Raw genomic sequence first — 18499 nt, 5'->3', positions numbered from 1 at the left:
TGCACATTAAAAAGTAAGAAGGAATGTAAGAGAAAGCTTGAGAAGGAACCATACAAGCCATGCAGTTTTTATCTTCAGGAACGTGGAAATGCATTAGACATCTGAGCTCAGCAAATCAAGGAAGCCCCATCCATATTTCATCTTTATATTCTGAACTGAAACTGCAGCAGACAAAAAAAAAAAAGAGAGTCTGGAAAGATCGACAGTTAATTGGAAATGTTACATCTGCTTATATGCAGAAGGCATAAATATTTATACCCTGAAGGCTGGTTTTGGGGTTTGCTCCTAAGTAGTAAAGAGAGAATTATATCTTAAAGAAAGAGTCCTCTTTCCTTTCCCCCTTTCCCTCCCCACCCCTTTAGTAAATGTGAGTAGTTTTTTTATTCCCTTAAATGGGAGCACTCTGCTCTGTGTCTTCCTTTTATTTATTCATCCCCGCTGACTTCAGTACGGAATTGCATAGACGGTATAGGTACCACAAAGACCAAATGTGTTGGCTTCTCATTATGGTGCGAGAATGAGGGGAACAAGCCTGAAAGGAGCAAGTCGCAAGCTTTTGTGGGGGTGGGAATGGCTCAGAAATGCCTGCTGTTGTGCAAACTTTTTTAAAAGTCCATTTCCAGCCAGAATAGAGGATGATCAGTGAAGATGTCAATGGACAATCTCAATGTTAAATGCAGCTTAGGAAAAACACTGGTAAACAAACAAGCAAAAATCCCCTGACATCTATGGCTGCTCCAAAAGGGCCTGTTTATTGAGCATTCATCCTGATTTGTTTGAAGAGAGTTTACGGTAGACTATGGTGGCTACTTAATGTGCATTCATCCTGATTCGTTCGTGGAGAGATTTTCGACTACGGTGCATCAAAGCAAGTGTCACCCCACATTTTGCAGTGAATTTTCCCTTCACTTTCCATATGGAAAAAATAAATCTGATCTTATTGGGAAGAGGGTTTTTTTTCCAAATCAGCTCTCCTTCTGCAACCTGAACTTGCTGGCTTGTAATTAAATTCCATCTTAAAAATAGGAACAATTGATGGTGTTTGGCTTTGCAAAGATGCAAAGGACATGAGCTCAGTTGGTTGGAGCATGATGCTGATAATGCCCAGGTTGCAGGTTCAGGGACAGCTTCATATTCCTCCATTGAAGGGGGTTGGACTTAAATGATCCTCAGGGTCCTTCCCAACTCTATGATTCTATAGGAAATTTCTTCAGCCTTTTGGGATATTTGATCACAGGTAGATATTTTTGAGAAAATATTAATGTGTGGTGAAATAGGCGAGAGTGTTCTTGGGTGTATTCTGCCTAGTTGCTTGATGTGTGGAGACCACCCTGTCGGCTAGGATTTCCATATCTTCAAACAGCCAGGAGAGAAATGCATATCTTCTGGGAGAACTTCCATAATCTATTAAAAACATACAGAGAAGAACAGCATGGCACCTGCCCCCTCCTTAAAAAACAGTCAGTTCCCCAAATCCTGTTGGAACAAGAAGGTCTTCCTTCACCTGCCGACAGAAGGACAACAAGGAAGGAGTCACTCCAACTTCTCTAGGGACGGGGTTTCAAAGTCTGAGAGCAGATCTCAGGAAGGCCTTCTCCTGCGTCCCCACCAATTTTGACAGCTTGTGATTGCTGTTCTTCATGAAATGGTTTCTCTCTTTGCTAACACCGTTGTTCTCTACCTTTGTACTTTTATACATCTAAGAATAATAAATATATAATTTAAGGAAGAAGAAGGAGAAAGGTGACGGGTTTTACTCCCTTTACTAGTATGTCCCTGTTTGTGGCTCCCATGGCCATGCGCTTTGTATGTGAACAGGGCAGGGACACCCTGTTTCATCTCGTTTGGCTCCTGGCCCATTGCAAAGCCAGTGACTGGATAAGCCCACAAGTGAGCAAGGGGGAGACTGACGGTCCCAGCAAAAGCCCTGCCAAGAGGTCCAGGTTGTGGCTGGTACCCAGAGGCCACTGTGGACAGCTTGGCCACACACACACACACACAAATCCCGATCTGCATCTGACTGACACACCTCTGAGGAGGTAGGATTGGCTTTTCGGAGGGGTAAGCAGCGGGAAATTACTTTCCAAGCATTCATAGTAATTTATGAAGGAAATTTCATTATGCTGTATAAGCAGTGCTGTGTGTTGGCTCTTCCCCACCCCCTCCTTCTGTTTTCTCCCCCTTTTCCCAATGCCCCAGGAATTGTGAACAAGATTTTATTTTTATTTTTGTCATAACAGATTTTCCTATGGGATTATTTCTTTGGCTCTCACTTTTCTTTCCGTTTCCACAGCAACTGCAGCTGGCTCATATGTGTAGTTGCCATGGCAACTCTGTAGTGTTGGAGATTTAGGAGGGTATGGGGTGTGTGTGTGTGTTGTTTTTTTTTAAAGGATGCAATGAAGTAAAAATTAGATTAGTATTCCATATGCTTCATGTGGAGCAAAACCTGTCTTGACTGTTGAAAACAACCAGATCCTTTCCCCCATTTCTCCCTTTCTTTTATCTCCCCAGCTAAAACCAGACAATGGCTTCCTACAAAGAGATGAGCACAGGCAGAGGAACTGGATGTTGGCATTTTACCAAGCCTGCCAACTGTAAAGCACTTTTCAAAGCGCATTGTGGGAAGGAGCCAACCTTTTTGAAATGACAGGCACATGTTAGTCTGCAAGGTACTGGCTTCCTTAAGTTCATGGCTCCCTCTCCAATGAATAGGTAGAGGTGATTAAGCTCTTTGGATATTTTAATGACAGCTGAAGTGGAACACAGTCTGCTTTCTGCACCCCTCACCCCTGCTTTGCAGTTTTCCTGTGGTGGACGGATCTCTATAGGTCCGGATATCTCATCTTAAGCACAAGAGCAAGTATTTCTTAGTACGTATGGATTTGTGCCATGTGTGCATTCAAGGCTGTGGACTCTCCTTCCTTGGAGGTTTTTAAGCAGAGGTTGGATAGGCATCTGTCATGGATGCTTTAGCTGAGATTCCTGCATTGTAGGGGGCTGGACTAGACGACCGTTTGGGTCCCTTCAACTCTACACTTCTATGATTCTAAGATCTTAGTACACGTACCTTCAAAAAGCGTCACCCAAAGAACTGCTCAAACATCACTTCCCAAGGGGAACTAGATGGCACAACCAATGCAGCACTGCTGAATTCACCTCCTAGCAGCTGATGGGTGGTGACCTCAGCCCTGCCTTCTGCAGGGATCAATTTAGCAATCACGTTCCCCATGGGACATTGGCTGTGCAGCCAATCCAGCGACATCTCTACCTGCACCACACCTGACATTACAAATGAGTATAGTTTTTGGGAGGAACTGCCACGCAGACCAAATAGGATCTGTGGTGACCCAGATTTGGCCCAGACTGGAGGTTTCCCACCCCTGATTTAAGGTAATGATTTGCCACTGGACTGGAGTAGACACTCCCAGTCTGTGATGGGCTGAATCTGGTATATCTCCCCAGCCTCTACCACATATGACTACTGCCCCCCAGTGCCTGCAAATTCATCCACTAGTGGCTGCTTGGGGTGTGGCACTTTATCCCCATCTCCTGCTCTTCATCCCACCTGTAACTAGGACAGGATTTGCCCATCGGAGAAGATGGGCAAAGCACTCCCTGCCCCCATGCCATGCTCCACTGCAAGGGCTTTATGTTGTGGCCTGTGGGTGCTTCACCTAGAATTATAGAACTGTAGCATTGGAAGGGACCCTGAGGGTCATTCAAGTCCAACCTCCTGCAATGCAGGAATCTCAGCATACGGTCTCCCATCCACTTTGAAACCATACCAGACCCTGCTTAGCTTTGCAAACATGCTCACAGTTTTACTGCTACACCACCAGGGTGGGCATCAAACAAAGTCACCCCAGATGGGATGCAAACCCACAATCTCTGGCTTAGGAGGCTGGTGCCTTATTCATTTTGTATAAATCTGGTGGGATAAGCAAGTGGCGTTCAACTGGAAAGAGCAGCGCTGAGGACCAGCTGCCCATCTCATCTTATATGGGCCTCCTACCAGCGCATTCTGGAAGAGACCTTCACTAGCAAAGGAGGGGGGGGCTAAACTAAACCATGCCAAGAGGAGTATGTAAAGCATCTCTGTTGGCAGCAGCTGGCAGGGAAATGTGGGGTAACAGAGAAATCAAGTGATTGGCATAGAGAACCTACTAAACTCAGCTTATTTTGGATTGGCGTGGCTCTGAATGATCCCTTCCAGAGAAGGACCTGCATGGTGCACTGGGGGAAAGCTGCATGAAAAGCTTTCCTTCTTCCTCAGCTACTTTGCAAATTCTTTGTGCATTAATTCCCAGATAGCGCACATCGATTCGCTGTCTGCAGTGCGCCTCCATTCTCTACCTTGCATGTCAGATGCCAGCAAATTATTACTTCCGTCAGTAATGTGCCTCTTAACTCATGCGTCCTCCACTTCCCTGTATAGATTCCCAGTGATCAATATCCTCTCATGAGCTCTCCTCCCAATTTTTCTCATAGCATTGGTTAGGGAACTTTTTTCAGGCCAAGGGCAGCTGTCTATTTAAATTGAATTTTTTATTGGATTTTGAAAATTTTAACAAATTAAACTTCAACACAAATTTCCCTTAACGTTTCGACTTCCCACGCTTACCTCCATGATGTTTCTAGTCCAGGCAGAGGCAAACTCGGCCCTCAAGCTGTTTTGGGACTACAACCCCCATCATCCCTGACCACTGGTCCTGTTAGCTAGGGATGATGGGAGTTGTAGTCCCAAAACATCTGGAGGACTGAGTTTGCCTGTGCCTGTTCTAGTCCCACCATTTTTCTGCTGCATTATATGGCATATTTTTTATCTAATACATATTTCCTCTACTGTCATCTCCCCTCTGCTGCCCGTATTTCGAATCCTAACCACGACTTCACTTGACTATACCACTTTCTGAAGTAATCCAAAAAGGGTCCCCACTCTACAGGGACGGCTCTTCGAGGGCATTTGCCACCTGTGGGTGGGGCTGTAGGCAAAGTGGGTGGAGCAACAAATGTAAATCCCTCTCTCCTCCATCCACATAGGGAAGAGGCGTTATCAAGAGTTCGACACATTCCAGACAGGCAAAAACACCCGAGATATGAAGCAGGGTAGTACAAGCTATGGTCTGGGGAGAGGGTGTGTGTCCTGCAGCTAGTTCCAAGGGTCAGATAGGGAGGCCTGGACAGCCACATTTGACCCTGCAGGACCTGAGTTTAACCACCCCTGGGTTGCCAGCTTTCTACTGCTCCAGGTCCTGTGCTTTTAACAGTAACGAGACATGCAATAATTTAGCAGGCAAAGGTTTCACCATCGTGTTATCTCTTCACCAGAAAACAAATCCGCTTAATTTGCTTAAAGCCGAGGAACAGCACCAGCAAAGCGAAGTTGGCAGCCCCGACAATATGAATCCTCCGAAAGAAGCTTGCCTACATGGTACTCATGCTCTCTCATGCTCAGACATGGCCACTTTTGATCCCTGCTGAGTTTGAGTCTATGAAGAGGAGACAACAAGCCTACAGGTCTACAGCTGCAAAGGTAGGCACCAAGGTAAGCAGAGGACTGCAGCCATTTCAGGCATCCATCTTGCAGCGAGTAACACGGGCCTTATCCTGGTCGTGTCCTCCTGCTATGTGAGAGGGATGAACGCTGTGGTTCTGGAGACAGCAATTAAAGAGAGAACAGCTGTAGCACGTCGCCCAGGAAGGCAGTTTACCTGGAGTTTTATCCCACTGATCATCACTGCATCTGTAGTTCCCATTTTCACTGAATCTATAGCATCCAATTTATGTGGGGTTTTTTTTATATAATAATAAAAAATAGACTCGTAATGTTTTTAAAATTCCCATTTCTTTTCTCCATCCCTGTTTATGGATTGTGGAGGGTAAGAGCAAATGGAAAGGAACGAGACAGTTGTTTTCTGCCAGTGTTTGACACCTTTATTAGCTAGGTTATAGCATGCTTCTCATAGACAGAAGATTTACACGACGGAATGCAGCCATTGTGCCTTCCCCATCCATGCAGCAACCGACAAGTATATTTCTGTCTCCGCTGCGTCTGCTGCAGTGTCACTGGCTCCCCCCTTTCTTCTCCTATGCAATGCCTGTATTTAAAAGTGCATTTGTGTGATATGTCTCTACAATAAACTGCAGTTTTTACAGTCTGACCTTTCCTATCAGATTGGGCCAGATAGGTGAACCAAATGGAGAGATTTGGATGCAGGCAGGCTGGTTTATTGAGGGGGGTGGGGTTCTGCAGTGAGCTCTGGTTTTTATAGGTTTGCTCCAAGACCTGATCACCATTTATTTCAGCAGAGAACTTGGAGGACTAGACAGAGTATTCTTTGGGGAGGGAAACCAACCAACAGCTGCTTTTCTTCTTCTCATACTTTATCCTCTTCAAAACTTTATATCCATTGTCAATCCACCTCTCTTTGGCCCATTTCCTGGTTTATTCCCATTTCCTTCTTTGAAAATACTGTAAGGTTGCATACACACTCACCCGTTTGTATGCGGAAAAGTATAGTTTTTCCTCAATCCAGAATCGTTCGTGTTCGTCTTCAACATGCTGCTTTCAATCTAGGTTGTTTCTAGATCCTGCCACCCACAAGAGTGGCTGCGGCTACTTGAAAACCCTCCTCTTGATTAGGATAGCTGCACCTTTTTCTCCCTGCACATGCCTTAGGTGAATAAAAAAGGAAGTGGCGATTGCGATCTTGGTATATGCCCAACCATAACATCATTTGACAGGTGTGGACACACTGCTGGATAGCGTGGAATCAAACTGTAAGGACATTTTAAGTTTGGAATGAAACTAGTTTCTCAATCAGAACTTTCCAAGGGCAGAAAATATGCCATAGATCTAGATTTTGTGTGTGGACCATGTTGGAAAAAACAAGTACTCTGTTTTCATTGATTCCAGAATAAAATGTTGCATGTCCGCAGCCCAAGCCAATGTTTGTTAAACAACCAGATGAGCTCTCCTCCTTCTGTCAAAAAATCCTGTATATCTTGACATCTATGCTGTTGGCTCAGTCAGTCCCATCATCTTATAAAGTGATGGATTATATCTCTCACTGTTCTAATATAGCAGTAAATGAAAGATTCACACTCACACACTCACACCATGCAACATCTCCTAATGTTCTCTGGGAAAATCTCATAGTTATGCCTGAACAGGAGTGCTTAAGTTCTGTAGCTAGTAAAATCTGGGGAAATCTGACAGACCCAATACCCATCGATGCTCCAAAAAATATGAGAAACAAGGATAAGTAAAAACAAGAGGAAGGTAGGTAGAAGCTATCCAAAAAAAAGCAATGGGAGCAATTCAGCTATTCAGTACACCAACTGATCAAAATAAGGAAAGGAATAATAACCTTAAAAACTCAACAAAATAAGAATTATTTGAGCAGAGGATGCCAGGTACAATGAAGCTGCACTCTCTCGAGTCAGGAGAGGTCTCCATCCCTGATTTATTGCTTCATTTGCACCCACCCTGCTAGCTCAAAATATACTTCTTGAGAGGATATTCTTATGGCATAGAGACATCAGCAAAGCCAAGGTATAAGTGGTGCAGATGGCAAAAGTCCTGTGTCACAAAACACTTCATCCTCACATCAGCTTTGTGAGATAAGCCGAGAAAGGATGAGTAGCTCAAAGTCATACAATGACCTTCATGGCTGAGCAGAAATTTGAAGTCAGGTCTGCTTGTTCCAAATCAAGCATTCTCTCCCCTAAGCCAGACTGGCTGATGGTGTGTGTGTGTGCATTTATTGTCTCTCCAAAATTGCTGTGTGCCCCATTAAGGAAAATACATGAGTATGCATACATCTTCCCCAATGAAACAGCTTTGGAGAGGTGTGATCTGTGCCAAAAGAGAATGGCATGGGGAAGAAAGCTAAACCCCCATCCTTCCATCTGTGTGCTCCATATTCAAGTTTCCTCTACAACTGCTTTTTAAGTCATTTAAGCCTGAGGTTCTCCAGCTGTGGCCCATAGACCATGTGTGGCCTGCAAGTTCCATTTAGGTGATCTGCAGAAAGGCTGAGGTTCAGTCATGTTTATCTGCACTCAGCCCTGCTAAGCCTAACAAAAAGCATAACTGACTTCACATAACTTTGCTTACAAAGGCAGGCATATCCGTCACACTAGAGAGGCAAGACCATTGTTATTAAAATATGAGTTGGGGGTTGTTGTTTTTAAGTTTATTAAGTCATCCACCAAGACCGCCATCAATTTTCAAGTGATCTACAAAAAAGTTTGAGAAGCAGTAAGAAACCAAAGACCCAATCAACGTTCCCCAGCATTTCCACTAGTTTGGCCCAATATGGTTTTTCTCTTTTGCAGTAAGCCATAAAGTGCCGTAGTGTGAATGGAGTACATTTGGGGACAATTGTCCTCGTTCCCCTAACCTGTTTCAGTGGATGTGTCTGGGGTGGTGCATCTATGCACTTACATCACTTGATTTTCATCACACATTTACACAGCACGTGAGGACGCACAGCTAAATGTGTGAATGGCCTCAAGTGAAATGGGTTCAAGGCAATATGTACGTATGTGATGGTGCGTTCACATATGCAAACCAGCACTTGATGCTACAGCCACCAAGCAATGAGCTTGATTGTGTGAACCAGTCATAACTCACAGCTCTGACACAAATTATTTCTCTGCCTCAGGACGAAACTAATGTTCTGTGCTATGGGCTGGATTGTTAATCAAGTCTCATCCTCCGAAGGTGACAGAACAGACTTCTTCACCCTCCTTCCGTCTCTCCTTGATTTCACATTGAGAAGCTGCAAGCGGAAGACGGGACAGTGTGACAATCTACTTGATCCAAATCCTGCTCTGCATTATTCATGCATTTCTTTCCCATTGCTCACATTTTTGTTAGCCTTCATCCAGCCAAAAGCATGTTGAATGTTTCCCTGTTTTAGATGCTCTAATCTCTTCTGGGTTCCCCCCCCCCACTTGCAGAAATGAGGTGTGTGCATTTGTGAAGGATCCTTCTATAACAGCTAATTCTCCCCTCCTTTACACCCCTTCCTAAACAATATATGTGCATAATCTCTTTACATAAGAAAGAATCCGAAAGGAAGAGCAATAAGGTAGGAGAGAGCCATGCCTGCTTTTGCTACCCTGCACAATTTAAGACAAATCCCAAACAGACAGAGTCAGTACACCGTGTAACATTTGTCCTTCATGGGACACCTCTTGGAAGATGAATGCCCACGGATACATACACTAAAATATTTCACTGGCGTGGATCCACTTCAGTACTATTGCTCAGGCACATGATTTATTTTTATTTATTTTTTAAAAATATATTTTTTTAAAAAAAAACACATGATACTGTCTGCCAAGAGGGCTTTGCCTTCTTCGTTCCCTCCACAGCCTACAACTGCCTGCCCCCACCCCCGGCAAAAAAAAAGCAATGTATAGGTTCCCCCTTATTTTTTTGGTTTGCTTTGTAATCTCTACTCTTGGCAGTTATTTTGTAGGAAACAGAAAGCGTTGTCAGTCTGCAGCTTCTTCCTCGCTCTCACTCTTCCTTTCTCTTATTAAATTGTAAAGCCCCATGGGCACTCAGACGTGCTTGGCTTCTATCTTCATCACTCAAGCAGTGATACTGCACTGCAGGGATGGGGAGGCAGCGGCAAGAATCCCTGGAGGGACTCAACTGCTCATCAGAAGGACTGGTATCCAGGCAACCAGCCTCCCCTGCCTGAGACAAGCAGAAACAGCTGGGAGCTTTGAAAACTAGGAGAAGCTACTGTAAAATGAGCAAGAAGGGAGGAGGGCGGAGAGAGAGAGAGGTTGGCTGCCTTCTTGTAGGCATAACATTTGCCCAGCTACAGATGGCCGCCATGGCCAAACTTCAAACGGCCACTTTTTCTCTCTGAACCATGTACCAAACTCAAGGCTGCTCCAATTAAATTGGTCTTGCCTATACACCCAGCAAATGATGGTGACTGGAGCTGATGGGATTTGTAGCCTAAAAACACCTGGAGGGCACCAGGTTGTGGAAGGCTGATTTCAATGTCAGGAAAGAAGTCCGGCCGTGAACCAGGAATAATGCTCCCAAACATAGGAGCAAAGTTGATAGGCATTGCCATTCAAATGGTATGCATCTTGTGATTGATTATGTGGAGCAGGGCTTACCTGCCCCCTTCCCCAGTGTTTTATTCCAGGTGCCACCCTGCTTCCAAGTGGATAAATGCATGAGGTTTAAATTCCACACCTAAGAGAAATAACGAGCAACTCAAACATTCGTAGCTAGGGGGGAATGACCTCCTTTTCCTCTCGCTAGCAACCAGGAGTCCTCCTCAAATCATGTCAGAGAAGGGCAATCCTGGTCAGAGGTTGGTGTTTCCAGACAGACCTGAGTTTGTAGGCAACAGCAGAAGTGAATTTCTGTGAATGAATCCTTGTTTGGAGCACACTTGTAATGGAAAGGCATTCATGCTGAGGCTTTCTGAGTAAAAAAAAACCCCAAACCCTTCTGCTTATCATAGGAAGTACATACTTGGATAGAAAAGATTCCTAGGCCAGCTAACTCAAGTAGTTGGGGAAAGAAAGGCAGCCATGCTTGCTGTTTTGCTCTCAGGAGAGAGATCGCCATCCCAGATGACCTCGCCTTGAGGTCCGAAGGGAGAAGTGGGAGTTGCAACTTCAGAATTCCATTTCGCATCAAAGAAAAGAGGGTCACCCAGCTCAAAAGGACAGCGACAGTTTAGGAAGCCGAAAGTCTCCTGCTTTACCTGTTTTCACCCCATGCAAAGCCTCTTATCTCAGCAAGCTGAGTTGTACCCCACTTCCAACACTCCCAGCATCTGTTTATTTCTCTCTTTAAAAAATCAGTTCCTCCCCTTGGAGAGGAGGGAATCGAAACACACAATTCATTTGGCCATCAAAAATCATTTGGCCAAGCCAGGAAGCAAATTGTATGTATGACACACACATGTACCCATTGCATCTTCAGCGGCACCTAAGCTACTTGTAAGAATGATCTCATGGGGGGGGGGGAGCAGGTTCCTGAATTGAGTTGTCTGTCATACGCCTCCCCACACTATGTTATCCCGTATGATCTTTGCCACAAGCACACAAGCTGTAACCCGATTCAATATTTTCCCCCCAACATTTCTTTACAAAGAACTGAAACCTAAACAAAAGAATAGCAAGTGTTTTCTATTGCAGTTGATTTTCATTATATGAGTTTTAGTAGATTAGTCTATGAATTGAATGTGCTTATGAGGGAAAGGGGACAATAGTTCTGAAGCGAGATACTACCAAGGTATTTTCTTTTTCTTTTTGGATGATGCACGTATGTGTTTCATAGCTGGCATAATCTTATAAGAGGCAGCCCTCCCCTGTGTGTGAGAGAAGGGAGAATGGCTCCTAGGAAGGTGCAGATTTTATGAGTGCTTGTATTAAACAAATAATAACCACAGCATTTGAACTATTGCTATCAAGTGTTCTGAACACTCCATGTGCATTATTAAGCAGCAACCCTCGTAAAAACCCTGCCACGCACATCAGTATTGTTATTTGCTTCCAGACAACCTGTTTATTGAACATTCATCCTGATTTGTTTGCACAAAGTTTCAGGGGACTTAGATGAAATCAGCTATTTACCAAGCATTCACCCTGTTTGCAGGTAATGGAGGGGCTGGAGAAACAACAGAGGAAGAATGAAATGTGGTTCTTGATGCACCTCCCCACACGGCCATCAACTGTTTTGAAAACACCTGATGGAACTGCACTTAAGATTGCATCTCTGTCTTTCACATAGAATCATAGAATCATAGAGTTGGAAGAGACCACAAGGGCCATCGAGTCCAACCCCCTGCCAAGCAGGAAACACCATCAGAGCACTCCTGACATATGGTTGTCAAGACTCTGCTTAAAGACCTCCAAAGAAGGAGACTCCACCACACTCCTTGGCAGCAAATTCCACTGTCGAACAGCTCTTACTGTCAGGAAGTTCTTCCTAATGTTTAGGTGGAATCTTCTTTCTTGTAGTTTGGATCCATTGCTCCGTGTCCACTTCTCTGGAGCAGCAGAAAACAACCTTTCTCCCTCCTCTATGTGATATCCTTTTATATATTTGAACATGGCTATCATATCACCCCTTAACCTCCTCTTCTCCAGGCTAAACATGCCCAGCTCCCTTAGCCGTTCCTCATAAGGCATCGTTTCCAGGCCTTTGACCATTTTGGTTGCCCTCCTCTGGACACGTTCCAGTTTGTCAGTGTCCTTCTTGAACTGTGGTGCCCAGAACTGGACACAGTACTCCAGGTGAGGTCTGACCAGAGCAGAATACAGTGGCACTATTACTTCCCTTGATCTAGATGCTACACTCCTATTGATGCAGCCCAGAATTGCATTGGCTTTTTTAAGCACAGCAAGAGTGGGAGAGAGGATTTATTAAAATCTATATGCTGCCTATCTGGCTAATTCAGATAGATGCTGGTGATGTCATGTTGATACTGCTTCTTGGAGGCAGAGAACGTGGGTGTGTCCTCTTTTAGGTCAGAAAACACAATACAATAGGGTTGCCATACGCCCAGAATACTGCAGCCGCAGTAAAAATCTATTAGAACAAAAAAATACCATGGTGGTTCTCCCCGTTAGAAGCAATAACTTTGAAAAAAATGGAATATGAGGGCTAATTGGCCAACATACAGAGAGCTGTTAACTGAAGGTAAAATTAAAAGACTTTGAGGAGATAAGAGAATTGGTAACAGATTGGTTACAGTATCATCAATTAAATGATATTTTTATGATAGATAAAAAGGAAGGTTTTAGTTATGAATAATCAAAATTTCAAAAAGATGTTTTAGAAAATTATTGTTGAAAATGTATAATTTGCTCATGGAGTGGCATACAAAAGATAAACAGCTTAAATCTGTAATGATACAATGGGCAAAAGACTTGGGACATAATATACAAATGGCAAAGTGGGAGAAGCTATGGAAAACAGAATTGAAATTCATGGCATGTTGTTCACTGAAAGTATATGAAAATGATGTATAGGTGGTATTTGACACCCGTCAAGTTAGCAAAAATGTACAGAACAAGTTCAAATATTTGCTGGAAATGTAAAGAAAAAGAAGGTACCATTTATCATATGCGACGGATGTTTAAAGTAACTAAAGATTTCTGGGCGATGATACATAATTAAATGAAAAAAATGTTTAAAATAACTTTTGTTTAAAAACCAGAAGTTTTACTAGGAATTATAGGTACCGAGATACCAAAGGATCAGAAAAGGTTGTTTATGTATGCGACAACAGCTGCTACTAGCCCAGAGATGGAAGGAAGAAACTATCCTGACAAGAGAAGAATGGCAAACCAAGTTGATAGACTATGCTGAAATGGCAAAATTAACTGGGAAGCTCAGAAATCAAGAAGCCAAGAACTTTAATAAGAAATGGGAAAAGTTTATATTTTATTTACGAAACTGTAAACAGGTTAAAACATTAGCAGGATTTTAACCACACTTGTAAAGTATGGATAATTTAGAAGGATTAAAAATTTGGATAAGTATTGATATGCAGTTAGAAAAAATACCATTAGGACCCATGGAAGGGATGGGGGGGAAGTCAGGAGATTCAGAGCAATCTTGACATGTGGAGTCAGAACTGCTTTTGTTGTATGTATATACCTTTAAAAATCAAATAAAAAAATTATGCAAAAAAATAATAATACTGCAGCCACAAGCAGTGTCCAGGCAGAAATCGGCTATATGTCCAGTAAAATCCAGACGTATGGCAGCCTAGGTCAGCAGTATCAATTTCCCTCAGAAATAGCTCAAAAACATCCGATTTCTTTGCAATTTTGCAAAAAGAGCTCCAAAACTTTTTTGTTCGGGTTTTCACTTTTTGAAATATGGCAACGCTACAACACAACATCACACACTAAAAACTTCCCTAAGCAGGGCTGCCTTCAGATGTCTTTCAAAAATCACATAGCAAACAAGCCTTATTTCCTCCCTCCCCAAAGGGAGTCTTCTCTAGCCATTTACAGCTCTGTAGTCCTTAAGCCCTTCATTTGCTAACAAGCATAGACATGCATTGTGAAGTTTCACTGCAAAATCTCCCACCATTTTCAGGTGGGATTCACCAGCAACTGTGTTGGATTGAGAGGTCTTGTGCAACGAACCCACTTCCCCCACAAAGTCGGGCTTCTTGCTGTAAGGGAAAGTGACAGAGAAAGGCACTAGAAAGTGGGGGAACAGCACTTGTTTTGACGCATATCATCTAACCTCCCCCATAAACAAATCAGGATGAATAGTCATTAAACAGCCAACATTATCTAATCTCCCTGAAAACCTATCAAGATGAATGCTCAATGAGCAGGTCACCTGGAAGCACCCGTAGCATCTACTAATCATAATAATCATAGTAATTTATTATTTGTACCCCACCTATCTGGCTGGGTCTCCCCAGCCACTCTGGGCGGCTTCCAACAAAGATTAAAAATACATTAAAATGTCACACATTAAAAACTTCCCTGAACAGGGCTGCCTTCAGATGTCTTCTAAATGTCAGGTAGTTGTTTATCTCTTTGACATCTGGTGGGAGGGCATTCCACAGGGCGGGTGCCACTACCGAGAAGGCCCTCTGCCTGGTTCCCTGTAGCTTTGCTTCTCGCAATGAGGGAACCGCCAGAAGGCCCTCGGCGCTGGACCTCAGTGTCCGGGCAGAACGATGGGGGTGGAGACACTCCTTCAGGTATACTGGACTGAGGCCGTTTAGGGCTTTAAAGGTCAACACCAACACTTTGAATTGTGCTCGGAAACGAAAAAAAGAGTGGCTCTAACTTCCATCTCCTGCTTGCACTGACTCTTTGAATACTTCTCCCTCCAAAGGGCAGCCCCATATGGCTCTCCTGGTCTTTTCTGGTAGCCTTCTCCCAACAAGCTCACACAATGCCACTTGCCAGGAGACAAGAAATAGACCCAGAGGGCCTTGGCAGGAGCATTCCAAAGCTAAAAATAACTATGGGTCAGCTGTGAAGGAGCCTGAGGTCCTTTACTGCCCCCTCCCTTTCTCCCTATACTTTACCTTCCCATGCACAGCTGGTGCTGCAGTCACCAAGAGGACAAACAGCCCCATGACAAATCCTGGGTCTGCCTCTTTCCATCAACAACTCCCCCCTCCTCTTCTCCTCCAGGCATCTCTGCTGCTAGAAGCCAGGTTGCTGCTAAATTATTACAGGGAGTAGGAAAGAAAGAAAGCACAACGCTGTTCTGGAAGCAAGGATGGGGAAAACCATCCATTTCCGTTTCTCATTCTTCCAAGTTCTTAAGTTCAGTTCTCCCCATTTCTACCTTGGTTTGCACTTAAAGGGGGCAATCCACCTGAAAATTCACCAGTGAATTTCCCCTAATATACAAATATGTGTGCATTTTTGCCTAATGTAAACATTTTTGCAATCTTTCCTGATATAATGCATTTTAAAACGTTGCTTTTGCTGGTACATTTGCATTCTTATGCACACCTCACACTAGTATAATTACATTACAAAATTCAGAGAAGCGTGCATTTTGAAAGATGGCTGTGCTCACCTTTCAACATGAACTGAATCAAATTTCTCCCCCCGTCCTTAGCTGGAAGCAACCCTTTCATTCAGCCAACACTGATAGAACACCTTGTGGGGATTTGGGATTATAGCGAGAAGATAGTTATTGAGTCTTGTCCTGTTCTTATCAAATGCATTTCAATCAAGCATTCCCTTTTAGGCCCCCTTAAATAATATTCCAGTATCTTTCCAACAGCTGCATAATTTAACTTTGTCTGCTTTTCCTTTCAGTCAAGCTGCCGTTCAATTAGCATTTGCTATAGTTATTTTAACAAACATTACCAACTTAAGTCCCATTGATTTTAGAAAGGAACATTTACGTATACACTTTATTCTCCCACTGTAATCAGTGGTGATTAAGACTGCAGCCCTATTCAAAAACAACTACAAAAATGTTGTTTTAAATAGATTGGACTCCGTAGCCTCTTTGGCTAATTCAGATAGATGCTGGTGATGTCATGTTGATACTGCTTCTTGGAGGCAGAGAACGTGGGTGTGTCCTCTTTTAGGTCGGAAATTGTTCTTATTTTGCTTGGGGGGAAATCTTTGATATTTGTAGATGTTCATGACTTAAAGTCCTATGATCTGAGGAGCAACAGATGGATCCCTTGAGCCCTTATGGTTTCAAAAGGACTTATACTTCAAGGTTGGAAGGACATAAAAAAATAATTTTATTTACAAGCATGCACATTGTTGCAAACTGCCCTAATTTCTGAGCAGTGTGAGATTCCAGGGGTCCCAGACGCTTACGCAAGGTTTGTGTTTACTTTTGGAAATGAGGCACAGTGGAGACTGTGGAATCTTTGGGATTTATGGTTCATTTACACATATACGCAGCTTGTCAAGGGTGCTTGCAGCCAAAGGAAGGCACACGGCAGAGACTTCACTCTTAATGATCAAAGTTATGCTTGCAGTCACTTCTACAGCTCTGGATAGCTGCACACACTGATCTAGAGTCTTGGTAGCTACTCCCAGGTGCGAGCTCCATGCAGCAGTTGCAGCAACTGGGCACCACTCCCCCTCCACCATTTTATGTACCTTCCCTTGACAGGCTGCGAACAGGTAGCTGGAGACTATGCCTGCGTGGAAACGTCCTCTGCTCTTCCTGCTTCAATTCTCTCCTAGTTCTGGGAGACAGTGGTGCAGGCAAGGTGGGGAGAAGCACTTGGCCCTTCACTTGCCTGGCCGGCCTCTTCCTCCTCCCTTTCGGAGCCATCCTGTGCTCCACTCTCCAGCTTTGAAGCTTCCCCTTGCCTCCTGCCTGGTTCAGGTGCCCACAAAACCACTTCCCTCGTCTTCCGAGGGCACCTTTGCCCAGTTCCTGACACAACCTGAACCTACTTTGGAGGAGTTCACAGCATTAACAGCCCAAAAGGATCTTGTTTCTCCCATAGCCACAGCCTTGGATTCAAACAGAAATCAAACAACATGCTCTGCCTCTCCCGCTTGCTGATTTTCTTCTAGATCACCTTACTCCTAACTCCAACCTCTCTACTCTAAACTCTTGACTTTATCTGTTGAGGGAGGAAGCCCCCGCCCCCCCCCCCCCCAATTTGCTGCCTGGCACAGAGCCCTCTTTGATCCTTTGTTCACTCAATGGACCATCACTCAGGCAATCACTCAACACAGGAAGCCAGTCTGGTTTAATTAGCTGTTAACACTCGCTGGATCCAGTGATTAGAGAGGCCAGGCAACCAGTTTAACACCTCAAGCCTTGATTAAAGTCTAATACTTACCGGAGCCAGGAATCATAGGTCTCTGGCACCCACAAACTCCTAACACTATTATTCTCCAAGTTCAGTAAAACAGTCGTGATATATTTTGTACTTGTTTAATGGATGCAATTTTATAGTTGGTATTTTTCCTTAATGGTGGTGGTATGAATTTTTTTGAAAACAAAAATGTAAAAATAAATGTTATAAAAATCCTTTCACAAAAGGAAATTTAAAAATCTAGACTCCTAGCAGAGGGATCTTCCTACTCAAACCTTCTAAAGGAAGAAGTAACTGTTTTCATTTGTGTTTCTTCTACCTAACCACAGATTGGTGCTCCCAACAGGAATTCACAGTATGGGGGACACCTGATAGGGCTCTCCAAGGTGCCACCCCCACTTTGCAGTGCCCTCCCCTAGGGACACATTTGCCCTCTTCCATTTACAAATTTAGATGGCCACTGAAGATGTTTTCATTTACTCAGTCTTTTGTAAACACAGGCTAGATTGTTAATACCTAATAGTTGCTGACTTTTTTGAGGGGCCGTTAATGGTTCTGGCCCCTTCATGGATCACTGCCTTGTCATGGCGAAGGGGCTTCAATAACTCCGAGAAGCTAGGTGCTTTATGCCAGGGGTCAGCAAACTTTTTCAGCAGGGGGCCGGTCCACTGTCCCTCAGACCTTGTGGGGGGCCAGACTATATTTTGGAGGGGGAAAAGAACAAATTCCTATGATCCACAAATAACCCAGAGATGCATTTTAAATAAAAGCATGTAAAAACACGCTGATTCCCGGACCGTCTGCAGGCTGGATTTAGAAGGTGATTGGGCCGAATCTGGCCCCCGGGCCTTTGTTTGCCTTGCCATGCAGGGCCACCCAAGACGGACAGGTCATAGCCGAGAGTTTAGACTAAATGTGATCCACTTGGAGAAGGAACTGGCAAACCACTCCAGTATTTTGCCAAGAAAACTCCACGGACATAAAAAAGGAGAAGCTTTAAGAAGAAAGTGAGAGTTTCCAAGGCATGCTCTGGTTCATGGGGTCACGGAGAGTCAAACACGACTAAGACGACTAAAGAATAACAACGGTCCTGGGCCATTGTTATGTTTTTATTATTATTATATGTATTTTGTTTTTTGTATCTTATTGTAAATTCTCTTGGGAAAGTGATCTAAAACTGTAACTAAGATGTAAATAAATTGGCTAAT

General features: G+C 43.8%; 1 protein-coding gene across 7 annotated transcripts in view; it reads right to left on the bottom strand.

Moving 5' to 3' along the window:
- Positions 1-18499, bottom strand: part of LOC308462189 (uncharacterized protein) — a 138031-nt gene that overhangs the window by 69332 nt on the left and 50200 nt on the right. Inside the window, exon 3 of one of the 7 annotated variants that reach the window (XM_080979585.1) lies at positions 7534-8789. The exons of the other annotated variants lie outside the window; for them this stretch is intronic. Within the exon in view, the coding sequence (XP_080835711.1) occupies positions 8719-8789 (71 nt within the window). The 3' untranslated portion in view covers positions 7534-8718. Of the gene's footprint in view, positions 1-7533; positions 8790-18499 lie in introns of those variants that run through there. 7 annotated transcript variants of the gene reach the window in all.

Source organism: Podarcis pityusensis, assembly GCF_964106645.2.
Source record: "Podarcis pityusensis genome assembly, chromosome: 1".
Classification (NCBI taxonomy): Eukaryota; Metazoa; Chordata; class Lepidosauria; order Squamata; family Lacertidae; genus Podarcis; species Podarcis pityusensis.
The sequence above is the reverse complement of the archived record's forward strand: the minus strand, read 5'-3'. Positions and strand labels throughout refer to the sequence as shown.